The sequence below is a fragment of the Danio rerio genome, chromosome 8 (genome assembly GCF_049306965.1).
Source record: "Danio rerio strain Tuebingen ecotype United States chromosome 8, GRCz12tu, whole genome shotgun sequence".
Classification (NCBI taxonomy): Eukaryota; Metazoa; Chordata; class Actinopteri; order Cypriniformes; family Danionidae; genus Danio; species Danio rerio.
Genome location: NC_133183.1, coordinates 30,966,066 through 30,989,310, shown reverse-complemented (window position 1 = coordinate 30,989,310; position 23,245 = coordinate 30,966,066). Strand labels below are relative to the sequence as shown.

The following is a 23,245-nucleotide window of genomic DNA, read 5'->3' as shown; positions in this document are numbered from 1 at the left end:
TAGAAGCATAAAAAGATCAAGAGTTCCCTAATGGGTCTGGGACAAATTCCAGAATACCAAATGCAAATGTTGCAAGCGGCACCCCTAGAGGACAACCTTTATTTTGTCACACCTTAACTGGCCTTTTAATGCAATTACTCTTTTCATCAAGTAAAAGAAACTAAAGTAGGGTTGAGTGAGCTTAATTACTCATTGCTTTAAATGAAATAAGAAAACTGCTTGAGTTAGTTGGGAATAAAAGGTTTATCAATCTATAATTTCTGTATAATATCAAGTGTTTGCAGTACATCTATATACCTCTATGACTTTTTATTAAATAGAACATAAAAAAGATATGTAGCTGAAACCGTGGTGCTTGGTAATTCATAAACAGTCAACAGTTATTAGAACTTATCCAATATATATATATATATAGAAGTGAAATGATCAACCTGACAATGTTTAAAGTACTTATTACATGTAATACTGTGCAAAGCCTTGGCAAAGGTTCATGGTAGCATGCAGCTATTATGCCAGTTTCTGTCCATTAGGCATATTCAGTGTTATTATGTGAAAAGATGTTTGCACCACAGATTGTCGTGAGTAAGAAATGGATTAAAATTAAAAATTACAGAGGCTGTCAAAATGGCCGTTTTATAAGAAAGACTGTGGCTTTTCCTAAAAGTTCTGAGTATCCTGAGTATGTCTAATCTTGATTGGCTATAAAATTGCACACATTTAAATTCAGTTTCCACTAACTTTTTAGAAGCAAAATTTTCATTGTGTCGAGGAAACTTTGCTATCTAGCTTGTTGGACAAAATGATTTACACACCTTCAGATGTAGTCTAGTAACTCATATTCAGTATGGACTACATTACAAAATAAAGATATTATTTTAAGGACTTGACTTCATAAGAAATGACTATGACTATATACATTCAAAGATTTATTTTAAATTCACAACAGAAGCTTCAAATGTTTTATTATTTTGTCTCATTCTATGGTAATAGAATACTGATAGTTTCAGTTTATCAGGTAATAATAATACATTAATAATAATACATCTTTTTGCGTCATAAGAGCTCAATGTATTGTCAGAAGCCACAGATTTTCCTGAATATGTTTAACACTTAAAATACGTTGAAGTCACTTTGTTTTATGAACTAGCAAAGATCCCAGCTTCAGTAAAAAGTCTTGTGTAATTTTCTGATAAACCAAAAGGTCTGAAATGGCTTGAGTAAATAAATAGCAGATTTAAGTTTTGGGGGGGAGCAATCCATTTGAGAATAAACCAATTACAGAAATCATTCATTCATCGATCGTACATATACTATAAAACTTTTGTATTAATAAAATGGCTATGGCCAGCTGTTTTGAATTTTATTCATCCTCCGGATATGAATTCTTAAATTTTAACAATAACCATTCTTGATATCGCAAGTTTAATTGTTGTTATCAATAATAACTATAGTAACAATATTCATAAATCAATTAAATCTACTTTAGTAGCAATATTCATTCTTGACATCAGCAATGTCATAATTTGCAAAAATACAATTCTTGATTTCAAAAATGCTAATTGTTCAATCCAAGTACTTTATTGTCATTCACATGTATGTATACACAAAATGAAATTTCATAGCATTGGCTCTACAATTCCAATAGAAATAACCCTAAACAATTAATAGTATAATATAATTGTTTATCACAAGCCATATTGATTAATATCAATAATTGGATTGTTACCAGTAAAAATGCTTTTGAAAACTGCAATTATATTTCAATATGTTACATTTGTTATTTCTGATATCTAAAAATGTATTTGTGATGTAGTTTAATAAGTAAAATAATTATTTTACTGAGCCTGGTTTCTCTCAAGGTTTTTTTTTTCTTTCACTTTTATCAATTGGGGATGTTTTGTTCATAAACGTGCATCAATGGATTTGCTGTTCAGTGTTTGGACTTTCAGCAGTGAAATTTAAACCACACGGAACTGAACTAAACTGAACTTCAACTCTAAAAACTGGACTGACATGGTTTCAGTTGACTAGAACTTCTATGTTAAGCTTCTTTGAGTTGACACAATCTACATGACACTGTATAAACAAACATGAATTGAATTATTTTACTAATAGCAATTACAAAATCATCATTCATTCATGATATCAGAAAAAAAATTTAATATAACAAATCAATTTACTAAAATCGAAAATTGTTGATATCAGGAATTACATTTCAACTAGTAAAACATACATCTAATGACATTTAACTAGTGAAAATACAGTTACACAAATCAAAAATAAATGTGTTGATATCGAAAATGATGATATCAACAATTACATTTTTATAGCAAAAATAACATTGATAATAATTCTGTTTTATGTCAACAATTTCATTTTTATATCAACAATTTAGTTGTTGACGGCAAGAATTGAATTGTTGATATCAACAATTCATCTCCTGAGAGAGAATGAATAAAAGTTCAATGCCATAGAACATCACAAAAACCTCACATGCCCATTACGAATAAAAGATGCAATTATATCTATGCATAAACATTCCTTCATTTTAAAAAGACTCTAATTGCAGAAACGATGCTTCTAACTACTGTACATGCAACAGTCTGAATGCTGCAATGTTAAAGCAATGCATCTGCTAATGCCACGATAATAACCCTGCCTAAAAGGGATCACATAATCGTCTTTGGAAAACGCTTCTATATCAAGCATTTCAACTTTTCATTATCTCTTCCAACACCTGAGCAGGCACAACACAGCCATCCAATCAAAACAAACACATCTCCATGCATGCACTGCTCGTAATTACAAGACCTTTACAAGCGCTGCTCCTCATTACCACTACTTTATATTGCAGGACTTAAAAGAAGGACAGTGGGCTAGAGAGAACGCTTAAGCAACACTAGTTTGAAGGATAGTCTCCGGGCAAGCACATCTCATTATCACCATGTTCTTGGGACGGGGCGGCCAGAAATAGACCAACGAAAATGGCACTACCCATCTGTCCCACCTACAATGCAATGCTCAGGATTATATCCCACAATTTCCTCTGGCTTTAGAGTTTAACACGTAACTACCCATGACTGGGGAGAGAAAAGGGATAACGATTTGATTCCCCTCCAGCTTTGATATCGTTCTCCCCCTCTCTCCATCTATTCTTCTCAGTTGCGTAATAAATGTCAAACACGCAACCTACATTACAAGGAAGCTTCAGCCAGACTGAAAACACACACTCTGTCAGTGGAGAGTATTTGTGATATCCCCTAAGAGCCCCAGACGTGCTCTCAATATGTCAAATCTTCCTGAGAATGAGGGCGATCCACACCATTAAAACTGTCGCAGACGAAATCTAGTCCATGCTCAACGATTATTGTGAACAGCGGAGAGGAGACTTGGTTCCACTGAAACAGGTGCTGCAAGATTTATACTGTGCTCCCAACCAATTAGACAGCCGAAAATAAGCATCTGGGGAATAAAGGAATTAATATTACATGGCGTATCTTTAAAGGCACGGCAGAAACACTGAAGAGTGTGAATATCCTTGAAAAAGCAACCAAGAACAGGGTCTTACAACAGGGGGTCCACAGCTGCTGCAGCAGGGGGTCGGACGATTATTGTTTGATGTGAAAGTAGCCTTCTCTTTGATACATAATATATATAATTCATCATTTTACAATGTTTAATAGATAAACAAAAGCTAACTCATTTTTGATAACTGAAATGTAGCAAGTTAAACAAACATGCAACAAACTTATTTCATGCTAATAGTTTAGATATTGTTTATTCATTTTCTCCATGCTTTTAAGCCTATATATTGATTCAGAACAAGGTAGAACACGGTGTGAAAAGTGGCAAAAAGCAATTCTAGATTGAGAGGAAATGTTTTGTTTGTAGACCACCTGTTTGCTTATGCACTAAAAGAAATGGTTCACAACGTCACTCAAATGATTAAAGTGTGTATTTCACTGTAAAACCAAAAATAAAATACAATTAATCATCTAAGTGTAAATACATTAATTAAGATGACAGTGGCTCAGTGGTTAGAACTGTTCCTCACAACAAGAAGGCTGCTGGTTCGAGTCCCGGCTAAATTCACTTTGGTGTATGAGTGTCAATGGATGTTTCCCAGTACTGGGCTGCCTGCTGGAAGGGCACCCACTGTGTAAAACATATGCTACATAAGTTAGTGGTTCATTCTGCTGTGGGGGCCCTGACTAAGCCAAAAGAAAATGAATAAATGAAAAAAACGTTAATTAGATGTTGCATGCATTATGATAATCTGTTTTGACAGCTTAGTTGTGTTTTATTTTTAGCTATTCATTAATATGTATACACACATTTTTAATCATTTAATACTAAATAAAATACACATTAACAAGAGAATGCACCAAAATTGCTATAATTGAAATGCGTACAGACAAAAAAATATTATGAAGAAAACAATATGTGGGTAGATTAACTAGACAAAACTAAAACAGCACTGATTTTAACTGTTTACAGCAATAGGTTTCCGAGTCAGACAAGACACCTTAAGCTGAGAAAAGTTTGAGACCCTACAGTGGAGTTCAAGTTTAGGAAAAGCACTGTGACCACTAGGCGGCGACAAAGGAAACGTGATCAAAATTCCTCAAGGACTAGTGGCCCCTGAAAGCCAAACGTTTGTACTAGTGTTGAGATAATTACCTAATCATCAATCTCTAGTTTGGAGCCAAGTTCAAAGCAGGCCTGCGCCGTCTCTTGGCACTTCTTGGTCGGTGCTAAAGGCGCATTTGGAGGTGCACCCGCGCACTGCCGGACAGTCTGGGCTTTCCACACACATAAATCACTGTGACTTTCTCAATGGGCTCCTAAAGGAGCTGCAGTATTGCGATGCAACACACGGCGCTCGAGATACTTCTCTTGGTGCGCACATCATTAGGGGCTGCTCGGCAATCAAGTAAAGCGCGTGTGATAAAATGCCTTCATCAGGCGCCTCGCCGACAAAGAAACCATGTCGTTTTAGCATTCAAATGACGTCACGTTTTCACAGAGCTACTGCAGAGAAAAGATTAGGAGGGGATTACTAATGACAGGCAAAACTGTCTCAGATGCCCTCAGTGCACATGAAACACGCGACAGCAATTGTGCGGTGTTAAAGAGAAGGCGTAAATGTTCATTGATTATCTGTAGGCATTTCATCTTATTTATTGTTTCATATTAAGGTAGACCGCTGTGCCAAGAGTCCTGTGTGTCGAAAAGCAATTCCAGATTGAGAAATATCATGAACGTCTTGTACACCACCTGTTTGCTATATGGTAGATTGCTTATGCACTAAAAATAACAAGATTTCATCACAAATTATTATAAAGTGCAACGATGACCTGCTTTTTTGTACTCCACTGTAAAAATATACAAACAATAAAAAAATACTAACAATATAGGCTACTAAACCGGAATAATAGCTCTGAGAGATATTGTAAATAGGCTACTACTGAAATATAATAATATGTTTCATCCATTACAAAGTGACTTTTAGTAGGCCTTTACATTAGTTAATACGTTCAATATAGCAGTATATTTGAGCTCAGTGGTCACAGGTGGGTCAGTGGAAGTCACATGACTGCATAACAACTGGCCTCTCCAGCAAATTTGGCCAATCATAAAAACAGAACACACACAAACACACTACCACATAACTTTAGGTGTATTAATAAACTATTCAAACGTTTTACTTGATTTTATTTTTAATTTGATTGTATGAAATGTTTACCAAGTAAAATCCCCCCAAAATTATGCAATTAACTTCCCGAAATACACTCAAACTTATATTGTCGTTTTAACCCACATCGCCATTTCTACTCACAAACATTGATATTTTTGCTGATGTTTTATTAATTTTATGCATAGCCTGTGACTTATTTAACAAACTTTGAGGCATGCACCACGTCTAGCCAGAAACACATTTGCTACAATATTTATTTGGTTAGTGCATCAAGCCTTAATTAAATTAAACACGGGCATGATCCCACGCCAAATTCTCTCATGCCAAACCCCCAGCACCTCCACACCGCGGCCCCTCGGAGGAACCCTCTCTTTTACGGCTCTGATTTAAGACCTGTCTTGGACCTTCTCCGATCTCACGCGCAGCGCCAATCCTCGTACCCATCGCAAAAGCATGCACGCGCACGTGCGCGCTCGCTCAATCCTTTTACAAAGAGTATTGCCAAACACTCTTGATCTTTGGAAATCCAAGTTGGCGTTTTCTGAAAGATGTCATAACGTGGGGTGCATATATGCGGCGTCACGAGAAATCACTTCTAGTCAAACCACCTGTTCTCCACCACCTAGACTACATAATGGACGCATTGATGAGGGCAGATGGAGATGTACGTCTCTCCAACCTGATATTACAGCCACAACCGTATTCAACACGAAGCTTTGGGCGCTATAAATGGACCTCAGAATCTCAGCGATTGCATAAAGTGCATTACAGTCATTGATGGTGTTTCAGACATCTGAACTTACCGATGTGAATGATTGAATCGGGAAGAACAGGTTCCCACTCCAGACTCCAAAATGTGATCAGAAACAATACTGCCGGAAAAACTTTCATGTCTCCTTCTGTTAATAGCTATCCTCTCTCGATTGAAAAAGATGCCGAAGAGACAGTAGGTTTAAATCCCGTGCGGAGAGGCTGCTTGTCCTCCTTTGAAACTGCTTTTTTTTTGCCTCGAATGGGCTTCTCTTGAAGGCGAAATCTTCAGTCAACCCGTTAGGAGAGCACCCGTCAAAACATCCTGAAAAAAATCCGAATCAAAGTTAAAACGTGCCCACATGCACTGTTGGCTTCTTCTATTCTCCCGTCTGGGCAAATAAATCGGGGTTCCGTGCGCTAAACACGACGCATCTCACAGCATCACCCACCGCACGACTGAACAGAACTTCCTTTGCGCTGATGCAGAAAAGCGCCACACTCACAGCCACGAATACAGTTGAAGAAGATTTGTGCACTGAGCCCTTATTCCGATGCAGTACTGCGGAGACTTTTTTTCTGCGACAGACACCGAACGACTCTACATGCGGATTCTCGAGCTGGGATGAGTGGGAGGAGGCCCCCAGGATAGATGCGACTACACGGGCAGCAGCATCAGTACCCGGCGCTGTCCAGAACTGAATTAACAGAGGAAAGAGAGACGAGGAGAGAGAGAGAGGGAGAGATAGCGAAAGAGAGAGAGATCCACAGTGGGGTGGGCGGAGGTAGTTTATGATAATGGAGAAGACTCATCTGTGAGGCTGTGGCTCCTCCCTTGTCCAGCAACTGCCAGTTATTTAGTCTGCACATAAAACAACCTGTTTTAGGTTCGTTACTGAATGTTTGGTTGTTGCTGGAAGATTACAATATATTAAGGAGGACATGCAATGATTCTGTTGCAATATTCGTTTTGATCAGATTTCCAGACCTCAATTTCATCAGTGCTCCTAAAAAAAACGGTGTAATCTGTAAGCCCCACCCCCCCCCCCTTAAAAAATATGATTATGCAACAATAAATAAATAAATAATAGAACACAAATGGCTCCCTAAACGAAATGTGTAGTTTGTATATACAGTCAACATTTCAATTGCATCACAACCTTTCATCAAAGTTGTCCTGTAACTATTGTACACCTATTCTTGTTTTAGGACAATTTTGATAAGTCTTTTCGATTCACCTAAAATTTTGACTACTTTAGTTAGTCTCCCTCCATTCATTCATTTTCCTTTGGCTTATTCATCAGGGGTCACCACTGCTGAATGAACCACCAACTTATCCAGTATGTCTCACACAGAAGATGCCCTTCCAGCTGCAACCCAGTACTGGGAAACATCCATATACACTAATTCACACACATACACTACGGTCTATTTAGTTTATCCAATTCACTTATAGCACATGTTTTTAAAACGTTTTGTTCTTGTTTTATGAATTCAGTATAATATTAAAAACAAAGCAAAACAAAACAAAAAACTACAATAAATTACTTATTTCCACTTGACTTAGTGTATGTTAGTCTGTTGGTTTATGGTTGCATGGATATCATTTTTTAAGTCACAAAATCATAGTTGGAAGTTTTTTTATCGAAATGGGTGAACAGCTTATGAGGAAGGTTAAAAAGAAAGACCTTCCCCAACTCCTGCTGTATTGTTTATGAAAGTAGACTCATTTGTAGACTGAAGTTGACAGGAGAAAGAAAAAGAATGTGACATTTACTGTATGTGCTCCATAGAGTTTTTCTTCCATTTTGTGACAACATGAAACAAATGCATACATAGTTCAGGATGAAGCTGAAAGTTTTCTGCGCCATAACGTCAACGTGTCATGCAAAAAAAAAGAAAAGATAATAACAAAACCTAAAATCTCACACAGCCAGACATATATTCAGTATTGTCAAATAATCAAATTTTCACACTAGTAAAACTGAAATGTTCATTTATTTTAGTGCTGTTCTTTCACTACAGTCATTTGTTTTGTTTTTTGTGCGCATTTGAAGTACAAGTGAGCTGTGAGCGATGTGGACAACATCTGGGTGATTGCTATTAGTGTGTTAAAGGCATCCCCTAACTTATTTTTACTTCTAATCAAAGAACATTGTATTGTAACAACTATTCTGTACTGCTGTGTTTCATTTTCTGATTTGTCAAGCTCCTCGCATATTACACAAGCATTAGACAACAAGTACAGAAGTCAGACAAATATGCACTCACCCAATGAGTGTGAGTGGTCACATCATATGTTTTTGGTTGAATAGTGTTAACAGAGGTCATTTTCTGAAACACAGTAAAAGTGTCAGCATGGAAAAGGACCTTTTTTCACTTATGCCATTTGCCATTGCCAAAAGCTTTGAAATGATTCACTTGCTGATGCCGATTTATTACATTAAAAAGAACCATCTCTCTAGAGTTAATCTTTTGCTAAGCACACATGATGGCTAACACACTCACAAAATAAGTATGTGTCATCTGATGAATGAGCAATATCACACATGGCCTTTTATAGGCATATCACACTGCTACGAGTGTGATATTGCGTTTACACAACAGTTCGATGGCATAATAGTGTACACAAAAAAAGAAAAACATGGAGTCTCAAAATCCTTTTGTATAAGGAACTATGCCATACTTTCACATCTGCAGATGACTTCAAAACAGCTGAAACCATTTTCACCAACATTACTTTAGAACTTAGCATGTGAATGATTCTCTAGTGTAATGTCTAAAGTAATGGAAAGCAGGTGATTTTGCTGACATTTTAAGATTATAAGGCTGAACGACATGAAATCCCATCAGTCTACAGAGATATCTCCCAGTATTTCTCTGTTGAAATCGCGATACCACAATAATTAATCGAAATAGCTAAAGCAACATAATCACTACCAGATTACTGTTGTGTTTGCGATAAGGAAAAACCAACACAATCTCACGGCAATTCGTAACTTTTTCATTTAGTGGCTAATTCGTATGAATTCGTACGATCTAATTCGTACAATTTAGTACGATTTGCTTATCCCCCAATGACGGTCGGGGTTAGGGGTGGGGTCAGGTGCCACGCCTCCTTTTTAAAATCGTACCATTTCGTACGACTGAACTCGTACGAATTAGCCACTAAACTGGCAAAACGTAAAATACTTACGTTTTATCGTGAGATCAGGCTGCTACACACATGCAGGCATTTCTTCTTTCTCTTTTTTACTGAACTAGTCTGCAGTAAGAAAAACAGGTTATTCATTAAAACAAACAGATAGCAAACCAAAAAGTACAGTAACTTGGGGTTATACAAAGAGTGGCCAACACAAAATACATATATTCCAGATATGAGAGTCCCATCTACAATTACTATGATAAAAACATATATAAATATACAGCATTGCAAAAATAGAGAGATCGACTTAGAATGACACTCACCAATGTTATGTTTAGATCAGCTGTAGTTTGAAAATAAGCCAGTCTCTTCTCCTCTAAGGGCTTATTATGCAGTCTCTGACGCCATCTTGTGGAAGTGCAAAGTCAACCATCTTTGCTCTGCTCAGTGACAGGCTGATGGATGTCGACATGCTGTATCTCAGAAGCTAAAAATACTTAAAATAGGTACAATCCTTATAAATAAATTTCTTAGATGCAATATAAAAGACTACATTCTTGCTTTAAAAAGCCTCAAAAGTACATTATTTGTCAAACTAGAGTGAGTTTATTGATCTGTTTTCACTCTGAGGGTGGAGTAATACAGAAGGGTGAGGAGGCTGTACGAGTTCTGATATTGCGAATATATCATGGCTATCAGTCAATGTTGCATAAAATTGCATACAAACACTTTTATGAGCAGATTGTAAACAGTCATCCTAAGTCATTACTTTGTTGGAGTACTGCACTTTGCTTAGCCTGATGCGATTTTTTTTTTTTAATGGATAAAGTATAACTAAATCCTATTTACTAGGAAACCCTACATTACCAGTAATCACATCTTAAATGTTACATTTACAAACAAAAATGAGTCTAACTTATAACAACCAACTTTTAAAGCTAGAAACTTTTCTCTCAGTGGTAATAGCTCATATTTGTGTATAGGGTTGAGCACCCCCAAAGGCTGAAAACCTACAATCGCCCCTGATGACAGTCACAAACTGTATTTGCACTGCTCATTGAGCACAGAAGTATAAAGACTACCCTCCATATCCATCAAACGTTCCCTGCTCCGTTGGGATAATTTGTGTCTGCTTAATAGCATTGTGTCATGGGCCGTCACCACTTCGCAAGATAAAACAAAGTAGTTCAGAGTTCAATTTGTACTAGCGCTTGCCACATTAAATCCTCTTGTTTATTTATCCGTGACCTTCAGGTGACATGCCGACTGTTCTACCTCAAAGAAACTTCTATCAGCTTGCAGCCCTGAAGACAAAGTAAAGATCCGCCAGACTTGCTGAGACTTGACAAACAATGCTGGCTAATACAAAGTCAACACTGTTTCATCAAGACACTTGTCATTCTGTCGCAACTTATGGTGATCTATAAAACGGCACACTTTTGTAGTTTGACTCCAACGACCTGTTAATCCTTTCAATGACACTGTTGGTTTTGGTGTGACCCTGGGAACCCAAAGGATTATGGGAGATAGCAGTCGTCTGTAGACTTAGATCAAATCCGGAGAGCGAGAGCAATGGCTCATTAAACACGGAGATTGGATCAGGCATGTGACAAAAGGGGAGGAGCAGAATGTCAATGTATCCGAGTAGAAGAGTACAGAGGTCAACAATAGCAAGGTTTCAGTCCAAAAACTGCACAACAGATACAAGTAGTCAGCTACTTGATATGCCATTTACTTAATTCACACTAAGGCGCCGAAGCTTTCCATTAGAGATGCATGTAAAGCCACGCGGGATGCTTCTTGATGGGTTTCGATTCACCCTTGACTCCCTGTCCTCTCTTCTTTTAGCTTAAGACATGTATAAATATTGATAAGCCACTTAATGGATGCCACGTAAACTGCACAGGAATGAAAATGGTCATGTAAAGTACTACATTGTCAAACAGATGCAGCATTCTGTTAAATTTTACTTCATTTAGTGCAAAATGTTTGGGGGGTTTTGTGCAACCAATTACAATTCTTTAGACTTTCCACCTGGCCTCATTTCTCAAAACGCTGCTCACGGAGACATTCACAGCTCACCAAGACAGTGCTTTCTCAAAATGAATTATGTATTAGAAAGCAAACAATGGGCATGAGGTTTTCTGTGCACAATGTCACGGCCCGAGTTTGACTGAGCAAAGTTGGGGTTGAGAGTCAAATATGGGGCGCTTTAGAAGATGTTGTAGAGCTTGTTTTGGCAACGGCAGCTGTCCTGATATCCTCACCAAAATATTTATAGGTCTCCCGGCATGAGAGAATTCATTTTTAGACTCGTGCGTAAGAGAGGAGACCCAAAGTTTCCAAAGTTTCATTAATAATAAAACACATTTTAAGTCTGAAATATCTCAATCCTCAGAGGATCTTGCAAAATAGAGCCAAACGAGAAAGGTGGGAAATTTCTGAAATTATTAAATCTGATAGTTGCTTTCAAATGTAAAGCCACTGCCACAAATCAAGTCAGTAGATTTACTTTGCCATTCACAATAAGTGCAACAGACTTTAATATTTGAACTGAAACCCAGACAGGGCTGGCTGGCGCACTCTAGGAATACTAATTTAGAAACAGATTATTGTAACATTAAGTTGAGACCTTCAAGTTTGATAGACTGCATAAAAATCAGCTTCACAAGCCACCGAAGAGACAGCACTTCAACTTCTATATGTTACAGTCCATGCATTATTTATAGCAACACCTGTGAGCGAAACTCTGCAAGCCGTCGGGACGCCTAATAGCTGATCACTGGCTCAAATAAAAGCTAAGAAATAACACACACAATTGCAACTTTTTTTTTTCCGCACACTTGGCCGAAATTCGCTTCCATTACTAAATAGAATTAACTGCTCATAAATGGAACGAAATAGCTTTGTGATTTGTGGCTGTTAAGTGTAATTTGCTGCCAGGGCATAAAAGTTAGTGGATCAATTTTTAGCTATCCGCTCCCTCCAGAAAATGTGATGCCATTGACAAAACCTGCAAGCCAGAAGACTGGTCTTTGCTGGACAACGATGACAAGTGTTTCAAAAGACATCATAAAGTAGCTGTGCTCTATAAATAAGAGCCTATTCACGCTCAGCGGTAAGGGAGCTGTACTCTGGATGAAGGGAGGGCTGCTGAAAGAGAGTGCTGATCTGATGCACACAACTCAGGGAGCTGTTCTCTTTACGATGGTGCTGAATTCTAGGAAGTCAGTTAGAGAGTGTTCAAAGTCAATGCTTTTCTCGAGACCTGCTTCTGCTGAATCATTTTTTCGATTTTAAAGCAATAACCGAGAACTGGACAGCTATTGTGCAAGGAAAAAAAAAATCTTGCAGTACCTGTTGGAAAACAGCAGAGGGCTCCCTTTTTATGTGAGCTGCCTGACATTTCACTTCTATAAAAGAAGGCTTTGAAGTAAGTGAAGATTTGCTGGGGAAAAGAACAGTAATGAGACTTTCAGGATGCAATGCTTTGATTTGCTTATTTGAAGAAAAAAAATCTGATTGCTCTAAACATAAAAGCACGCCTTCCAAAGAGATATGACTTCCTGGTAATTGACTTGCCCCAAGGGAGAAGAGGTCACATTTTTTTAGATGATAATGTCATTACTGAAATATTGACAGGCCTCCGCTGTACTGGGAGACTACTTACCCATACAGGGACGGTGTTCAGTGCTTGGTTTTGTGCAACGCTCTGGTCAATACGTAGGTGGAGAGGTCTGAATAAAGATGAGTTTCAGGTTATTTACAGTTGCCGCAACAGGACTCAGACACTCTTTAGATCAATCACTCTCTGTCCTCAGAGAAAGACCCCAATCACACAGTGCTATGCCTGCTCTGGTGTCTTGTCTATTCTTCCCCCACCCCACACAGGCAAGCACACATCCCCGGGTCAAAAAGAAATAATCATCTGCGCAGGGCAATGATAAGTTATGGCCTCTAACACTGGAAACAACTGCAGTGGTTCAGTCTCCTCAAGCGCAAGATCAATCTAAGCTCTGGTATTTACCCTTCCCGCCATATATTAAACAAAATCTTTCCTGTCACAAAGTTGGCTTGCATTTTTCAAGGGCACCAAGAAGTGTGTTAAGTGCTGAGCTAGGGCAAAGCACCCCCCTTTGTGACTGACTCGACTCCCCCATGGGGTTTGCCAACCGGTGGGCCAAAGGGGGCCAACAGAAGCAATCCACCTCCTTGGCACTGCCCTTTTGTGTCGTATGATTAATGTAGCACCTTGCACGTGGTTGACCCTGGTTGATTCTGAGCCTAGCTCGCAAGGACCAATCTCGCACGTCTGTTGTGGAAGCCTGATAATAAGACTGGCGAGGCTCTTAAAACCCAAAAGGAGCTACACTATCAAACTAGCAACAAGCAAAAGATGGCTATTTGTTTCATGCAGAAGATGCAGGAGGGAAAGTCGCAACGTCCAATTTCCATTTCACCCGTGAGAATAATTGACTATTCCGCCTCTGAGTGTATAAATCCATCAATCCCCCCAGGATCTCAAGCATTTTCGCTGAGCTGTTTTCTCCAAATTTGTTGGTGAATTGTGTCTTGCCGCTGTGTCTCTCACAGTCAAACCGCCTCACCCTCCCCTTCGGCAGGGTGACAGAGTATTTGGAGAAATTGGGTCACACTTGTGCGTATCCCAATATTGCTGCATTTTTGAGGGATAAAGAAGCAAATGCTTTGATCATTTATTTGCTCTTCAACAAGATAAATGCAGTAACCAATACAGAGCGTTGCATGAGGTGAGGTCTGATGCGGAGCTACCAAAAAAAGGACTCTAGGGTTGCTGGAGTGAGACTATAGTATCACTGCAGGCCTTAACCCCTCTCCCTTTCATTCAGGTGATAAAGGGAGGCTGAATAATTGGTTTTCTGGCTGACTGACCATGAAAACAGAAGGAAAAAAAGTGAGTTGAAATGAAGTGAACTGTCTGGGGGTGGATGGATTGAAATGCTGAGTACTCGAGAGTTGATAAGAGCCATTTGCATGGACAAAATGTCCATGGAGGTTTGAAGTGAGACAGTTAAGCAAGATAGACAGAGAAAGGGGTCTGAAAAGGGAAGAAAGAGCATGGAGACTCCACGCTTCCAGAAGGCCTCTGGTACTGAGAGGGTGGCAGAGAAGAATGGATTCACCAAACTCTCGGAAATTGTTTGCTGCCAGGTTGGGAGAGAGTTCCAGAGGATGCAAGTTTAGAAGGAGAGACTCAGGGACCTTCTCTGGAAAAATGATTAGCAGTGGGGACTTAATTGGAGCAGGTGGGTGCCAGCATGATGCCGTTTGCTATGTAATATCACAGCGACGCAGATTATAAGTAAACACAAGAGCCCACGGGTCATTACTATAACCAAAAAGCACAGGCGGACTCTCTGGAAACTAGTGCAACTATTTGGCACCTGTTAGGCACAAATATCACTGATGAAAATATAATGAGCAAAATAACAACATCAAACAAACAACTAATACACTATATGTATAGGCCCACCCGGAATCTGTGCGTGCAGAATACAGCAGATTTCCTCAGATTTTTAGCCCATCATTACTTTTGTTTATTTACTTGAGTAAATGTGTGTAAATCTATATTTATTCAGCTTTTAAATTAATTACAGTAATATTATTGACTAATATGAAAATGCTTATCTGATTTATGAACAATGCAGTTTGTGCAGTAATATGTTCTGTCTTTTAGTAGATCTATTATATGAGAGACTTGCTTTGTTTCCCAAATAAAGTGAATCTAATTGGATTTGCATTTTAAACATTAAATAAAAAGTTAAAAATATATTATTTTTTATTTTACATATTAAGGTTTTAGTTATGACACTCCCAAAATAATTCCGCAGAAATCCACAGATTTTAACCAAAATTCTCATCAGAAATAGCAACAAATGTCCGCAGATTCCGTCTGGCCCTACGTACAGGTAAACAGAATCTCTTTGCTAGCAGGTTAATCAAATGACCTTATTTAATGTAGATACATACAACTATAATAATGTAATAGTACAATATACTATTGTATAAAATACTATTTGTATAAAACTATTTGTATAAAATCAGAAACTGCTACTTTTATTGATTTTTTGTTTGTGTGTTTTGTAATACTATAAATAAATTTACCATGAATACATTTGTAAATGTCAAAGGTCAGTAAATGTACTGATCTCAAACCTTTGAAAGATATTTTCTGTATGTATTATGTAACAACAAACTAAAGCACGAACTACAAATAACCAATGCATTAAATATGCACAATGTTATTTTAAAATTGTGTAAAACAATAAATAAAAATAAAAAAACACCAACAAGTAAAAAAAAAATAAAGACTCATTTTTTATGTTAGAATGCCAACACATATTTAACAAATATTTAAAAAAAAAATTAGTATTTCTAAGTCATTTTAAGTATTTATCCAGTATTTTATCCAAAATCTAAATTGATCTATTGACCTGAATCTCTTGGAACAACACTACAGTGCCCACAGCTATGCAGGTTTGGGTAATATGTAATGCAGCTTTGCAGGTGTTATGGAGGCTGTCGACTTACTCTGTTTGTGTTGCTCCAGGCACTGGTTTTTATGAGTTCTTAATGTGAGCAAAACCAAGAAAGGCATATTCACAGCTGAAGCATGTTGCTGATGGAAGATGCAAATGAATGTGGCGTCACGGGTGGGATAACAGCTCACGAATGTATCCCAACATGCACCTCTACGCATAAATACGCTCATAACTTCAGAGTTGTATTAAAATCAGCACTCAATATGCTTCACCAGTGCCATTATCTGATACGAAACTACTTTAGCATCTCAGCCTGACAAGGCCCTGGACCGCAAAATTGATAAACATGAAGCAAATTAATAGGGGCAAAAAGGGGGAAAACAAGAGTCAAAGACAGATAGAGAGAATAGGAGTCATTTGACTCTCGCTCGCTAGGAAAAACCTGCTGATAATCGCTAAGAGCAAATGAGCCCCAAGTCCCCGCTGTCCTCCCATGACGGAACAGAGGCGGCCTTGCTGGTGCTACACGTCTTTTTATTCCTTATGTCCCTGGGTCATTTCCAATTTAAGAAGCTTGCTATCAAAGCAAGTCGATATTACATGCTGTACCCCCATGAAAATCACCAAGGAAGAAGCTAATGATAACAAGAACTTTCGCTCTCTTTGCCTCATCCGGGAAGCAAAGGAATAATAACCACATTTATCTGTCATTACCGGCACCCTCCATTTGTTTTGGATGAGTTTGTGCACAGAGCTATTGGAAATGAAGGATCAGCAGAGGTGACTGAGGAAAGCAAAGAAAGAGAGTCATTTGATTAACAAGCTTTGTGATGCGTCATAGCAGATGATGCTAAAGCCCAGGACACAACAAGCCAATGAGAAATAAAAATCAGTTCTAAAAACAGACTATATTATCGCTTCATTTTGGCTGGGTCTGGTCCCAACTGAAGCAAAAAACTGTGTGCAGAAACATTAAACTTTTCAGTAGACTGAAACAAGAACACACAATCTGCATCTACATGAGATGATGTTTCTTTCTGTAATAACAGGTAGAAGAAGTAGTCCATCTTCTTATTCTACAAAAAGGATAACGGAACTAGGGCTGCCCACATACCAACAGTAAACAAAGCAGCATTTAAATATTATTTCCACATGTCTCACTCACCACAAAAGGATTCGCTTGTGCAAATATGTTTAATAATCTGATCATCCTAATTGTTTGCAAATATTTAAGAATTGCGACAAAATAATAGGCTTCTTTGAATTCTCTCTTAACCACAAGCTTGGTTTGTTCTCGACCTTAATAATGACGAAAAAGCTGCTCACCAACCACAAAAGAAAAATAAATAAATAAAAAATAATAATAATAATATAAATAATATATATATATATATAATAAACTTTAATTAAAAAGTAAACCCAGATTATTAACAAACTTGGTGTTGAAGGACCGGTCTCTTGTAGGGTCTTGCTCTAACTGTAATCAAACACACCTGAACATGCTAATCAGCATCTTCAAGATCACTAGAAAGCTTGTTTGATTAGGGTTGGAGCTAAACTCTGCAGGACACCATCTCTCCAGGACAGAGTTTGCCCATGTCCACTGTCATATTGGAGTGACATACACTCAAGTCTCTTTTATTTTTCCTGACGCTACAATAGGATCCCAATCTCTGATTTCGAGGTCCACCTTAATGTGTAGAAGTTCCACCCACCAAATTGATTGACAGCTAAAATACAGCTACACATTGCTCTAACAGGGCTCGAAATTGCAACCATTTTGGTCGCATATGCGCCCGAAATTTTATCTATGCGACCTCAAAATATATTTGGGAGCATTTGTGCGAGTGCATAAAATTGTTGTGTGCGACCAGTTTTTACTGCAAAATGTTCATCACAAGTGCAGTTCTTGAGACATTCACGCAGAATGCATCTTTGCACTTGAAACGCGAAATGCATGGCTTAGGAATGGTATGAAACAGTTTTCATTTCAACTTGCTGCAGTAAATAAAGCAAAGTCTGTAATGCTTGCCCCGCCTTCGTGCTTTTCTTATTGGCCCACTGCTCTAGAACTGAACGCAAATGGATTGGTTAATATCAGCTGTCAATCACTCAGTCAATGCCTTCTGGCTTGGGATGACAGGGAGAGCTACTACTACCACTACTACAACTACTACTACTAGCAGAAGATGAGAATGAAAATAACACTGACAGATTTTGTTTTAGAAACCAGGCATCTAAAGTTACAAATAATGACACATCTTAGTAGAGATCATGTGCTGAATATTAATCCACCTTCTACACTTTCCGAAGAGTGGATAAAAGACTTCCATTGGCTTAAAGTCCGCTATGAAAAGTCTGTGGGATGTAATTTTCAGGTAACGGTTTGTCACATCTTGCACGAGAGCTTCTGTTTAATCCTTCATATAATTACCAGATGCTGTCTTGCCGTGCAAGTGGCAGCTATATGTAAAATTTAACACCACAAACACCAATTACAATTGGGCTTGCACTGAGTAAACTAATATCGCTACTCATGAAAAGACCGGTATTGCTATTAACATGACATATGCATATAATAAGGTACAGTATATTTCAAAAGCATCAGTGCAATATCAGACACCACCCGTGAGAACAGCACAGTTATATCGTTAACAGGTTAATTCATGCCGAGCAGTGCGTGCAGGGCCGGTGAGCAGTCCGTGTATCTTTTGGTCACTCAGTTATGTTATAAAATCTATTTTCTTTGGATAACGGGATTTTGTTGAGACATATTTTCCTTACGCATGCATATATATCTTTTTGATTAGTTTTGATTTCAAAATGCAATAAATTTTTGCATTAAACTAGTAGTAACGGTGCTTATAACTGGTGGGTGCGATTAAATTTCAGCTGATGATTTTGGCTAAATTTTTTAAATTAGAAGCAACGGTGCTACCAAGCAAAACGGTTAATTTCGAGCCCTGTCTAAACACAAAATAGGCATAATCTGGAGGGTATAATAAATAATCTGATTGGTATTTTGAGCTGAAACATATAGACACATTATGGAGACACTTAAACTTATCTCACATCTTGTAAAAGGGGGGAACCTTTATAAAGTCAAATTCTATATAAACTACAAAACAGCAGCTAACAATCAATGCATTAAATATGGTCAACACTGTATGATGGTCTAGTTTTTATATTTTTACTAAATAATAACCCTCTTTAATGTAAAAAAAATAATTTTCAGTTATTTATTTTTGGTATCTAAAATTACTATTTTATTCTAAACAAGATTGTCGAAATTGACCTGAATATTTGAGAAGGGTCTGGCTGCAGACCGGTTGCACCTGCAAACTGAGACAACATGCAATGCTTTTGATGCCTAACCCCACCCCTAATCATACCCCTTCCAGTGACATCCTTAGCTCTACTGCAGGGGTGAACTGACTCAGTTCTGGAGGGCTGATGTCCTGGAGAGTAGCTCCAACTTGCATCAACACACCTGCCAGAAAGTTTCCAGTATGCCTACAGTAGTATGAGCTTGATTAGCCGATTCAAATGTGTCTAGTAGTGATTGGAGCTAATCTCTGCAGGACACGAGTTTGAGTTCATGTGTCTGAGACTGTATGTCTGCGATTCTATGTGCAAGTCTGCAGCCAAATACTATTCAATATTTTACATAAATGGCATTTGTTTTGGATGAATTTGTGCAAAGAATTACTAGAAGTGAAAGATCAGCAGAGATGACTGAGGAAAGTCAGTAAAAAATAAAAATAAAAAATCTCATTTGATCAACAACCAGGTGCCAAAGCAGATGATGCCAAATATTAAAAAACGCTGCTCATCAATCACTGTAGAGAGAAATGGAGAAATTGAAACCTTTATTACCACTTTAATCCACTTTATTGTCCCTGTTGAACAACTAAAAGTATTCTTGCAAAACTAAAGTAATTTATATTAATAAAACACATGTAGGGGAGAGCAGGGACAAATGTAACGTCTAACAAAATTCACAAACTTATTTTTTTAAAGCCCTGGCAACATTTGCTTTCCAGACAGCACATTCAGCCTGCAACTCTTGATGGACCTGCCAAATATTACCTAATTTTGGGACCATGTCCCACGGTTGGGTCCGAATTTTTGCTTTTAAGTGCTGAAAGTAAATGATTGTGGTGGTTCTTTTTTTTTTTTTTTTTTTAATCATTCTACAGGTTATTTAGTGCAATAACACATCCTTAAGTGTGCAGTTGTAGAGTTTTTCAGTTAAAAAGTAAATTGGGTTTAAAATGGCAAGATTTCCTGTGGGTACAAAAGTAACACTGTTTATGTCCCACTGCTAATGGAAAACCTTATTTTTCACTCCCACATCAGAGTTTTCAGTATTTTGATTCATTCATTCATTCATTTTCTTGTCGGCTTAGTCCCTTTATTAGTCAGTGGTCGCCACAGCGGAATGAACCGCCAACTTATCAAGCACATTTATTTATTTTTTTTTATGCAGCGGATGTGCTTCCAGCCGCAACCCATCTCTGGGAAACATCCACACACGTACATTCATATACTACGGACAATTTAGCCAACCCAATTCACCTGTACCGTATGTCTACTGTGGGGGAAACAGGAGCACCCGGCGGAAACCCACGCAAACGCAGGGAGAACATGCAAACTCCACACAGAAATGCCAACTGAGCCAAGGTTCGAACCAGCGACCCAACGACCTTCTTGCTATGAGGCGACAGCACTACCTACTGCGCCACAGCTTCGCCCTGATTTGATTCATTTCTTTTATAAATTAACATTGTATTGTTAATTGCTTTTGAAACATTTGATGGAACTTAAAAATAAAGGACAAAACATGTTTGCAGTTAACATCAACAAGGCCATAGTCAGATATATATTTTTAAAAAACAGCAAGATTAAGCCAGTAAATCAAGCAAATATTATTGTTATTGTATAAAATATTATTAAAGTGAAATTGTTTTTTTTTCAAAATACCACCCAATATTGATAGCCCACTTCTATGAGTTAGTATCCACAGCAAAAAAAAAATATATATGGTATTCGAGTAGCCGTGTGATGTGGCTGTATTTCAATATACAGCTATATTGCAAGGCTTCGAGTGTAATATTGCAATTAAAAATTCAACGCATAATATTGTATATAAAAAGAAAATCAAACACAGAGACTCTCATAAACCCTTTTGAACGAGGTAAGTTAACTACTTTCTTCAGCCACTCATTCACATCTGCAGCTGACTTCAGTACAGCAGAAAAAAAACCTTTGCCAGTTCACCAACATCACTTTAGAGCTGGTATTTGAATGAATCTCTAGCAGAAAGTCTAAAGTGATGACAAAACAGGTCATTTTTTCTCACATTTTAAGATTATAAGTTTGAACTGCATGAAATGCCTTCAATCAGGATTTTCCCAATATTTCTGTTTCAATCCGGATTTCACAATAACGTTAATTCACCCTGAAAAAGCCAGAGCAAAATCCAACACTGCCAGTTTCTGTGGTATAAATACAGCACTATAAAATTAAAAAACGAGAGATCGACTCAGAATTGCACATACCTGATTTATAATCACTTGTTCAGCTGTAGTTTGAAGTTTACGCTTACACAATGCTGTTCTTCTCCCCTAAGCATGTGCGCTCTCTGTCGCCATCTTGTGGCGGAACGTCAACCGTCACTTTCTTTGGTCTGCTCCATAAACAGTAAAATGGTCTGCTCAGACAGGCTGATGGCGGCCGATGAACTGAATCCGATGCACCGAAATTATAAATACTTAAAAATAAGCAGTATCCTTATAAAAGCAACTACATAGTAGCAATCTAGACAACTACATTCTTGACTAAAAAAAAGCCTCAAAAAGTACTATTTGTCAATCAGTGAAGTGTCCTCTGCTTGTCGCTGTATGTGGGCGGAGTAATACAGGGATGATGAGACTTTCAGCCAATCAGATTCAGACTGTTGTGTATAGGCTATATAGAACGACAAACATTCCAGAGAAAACGTTTTATCAAGTGTAATCACATTTAGTATTAAATACTATTATATATCAAATGTAAAAAAAAAAAAAAGTTTTTGGTTTTCTTGGAAAAAAAAAATCACCATTTTATCCTTATGAAAACAAAATGATCTGTTAACATGAATTGTTTTTGGCTGGGTTTGTGCACAGAGCTACACTGGAAGAGAATAATCAGCGGAGGTGACTGAGAAAAGGGAAGAAAAAGAGTCATTTGATCAACAAGCCACAAGAAGTGTCAAAGCAGATGATGCTAATAATGATTGAGAATCTGCTCGCCAACCAACAGCGGATAAGGAAACTGCACTGCCTTTGCCACCCAGGAGCTGTGTGGGCTGCCCGTCTCCCACTGCTTTGTTTCATTCCACAGTTGTTGGAGAGAAAGCAACACCCTGTGGGAAAAGTAAGCTGGCAAGCCTGTCTCTTCTTGCTTCCAAGAATGGCTCAACATGCCAGCGTGTCTGGGCAGGGTGAGAGTAGAGGGCATGGCTCCGGGCACCATAGGGAGACGGGCATGCCAGTGGGGTGGCAGTGGACAGCAGTCACAGTTTTTGGCCCAGTACGACCTTCCGTGAGTTTGGGGGGCATCAACTCAGCATGGGTACTCTTATTGGCAGGCCTTACCCCCCCCCCCAAGCGATTTGGAGATAGACAAGTTCAGCAATATCAGAAGTAGCATCTGGTCTTTTCCAAGCTGAATGACGTTTTTCTTATGTGGGATATGAAAGGAGAAAGCGTGACATATGTGGGTCAGGGTTTTTTTTAATGTGAATGATGTCACTATGACATGGTGGACGAATATAGGCTTTGAGGGACAAACATCACTCAGAACATGAATGAATTTTCAGTTTTTTTTTGTTTTTTTTGACTAAATTACTAATAGTGTCATTAAATAAAATGGTACATCATATGGGTTTTGATATGTTTTCAAGCATGCTGTTTGTTTGCTTTGTCTGCCAGAACAAACAAAATTGCTGCAAAAATTACATTCACTTTTTTTCCCATTTTGGTTTGCTGTCATTAAAGATTATATAACAGATAATATTATGTAACTACTCTTTTGAAAAATTGTGGTCAGTGATAATGTGTGCTTTATGATGAATAATCTTTTAGTTTT

The 23,245-nt window shown here is 38.0% G+C and overlaps 1 protein-coding gene across 10 annotated transcripts in view; it reads right to left on the bottom strand.

Annotated features, from left to right (window-relative positions):
- Positions 1-22,060, bottom strand: part of grid2 (glutamate receptor, ionotropic, delta 2) — a 704,448-nt gene extending 682,388 nt beyond the window's left edge. For 4 of the 10 annotated variants that reach the window (XR_002459338.2, XM_005167161.6, XM_073909343.1 and 1 more), the window contains exon 1: positions 6,502-7,153. Coding sequence is in view for 4 of the 10 variants with exons in the window: in XM_005167161.6 (XP_005167218.1) it covers positions 6,502-6,589 (88 nt within the window). In the remaining 6 variants the exon portion in view is untranslated. 10 annotated transcript variants of the gene reach the window in all.
- Between the last annotated feature and the right edge of the window lie 1,185 nt (positions 22,061-23,245).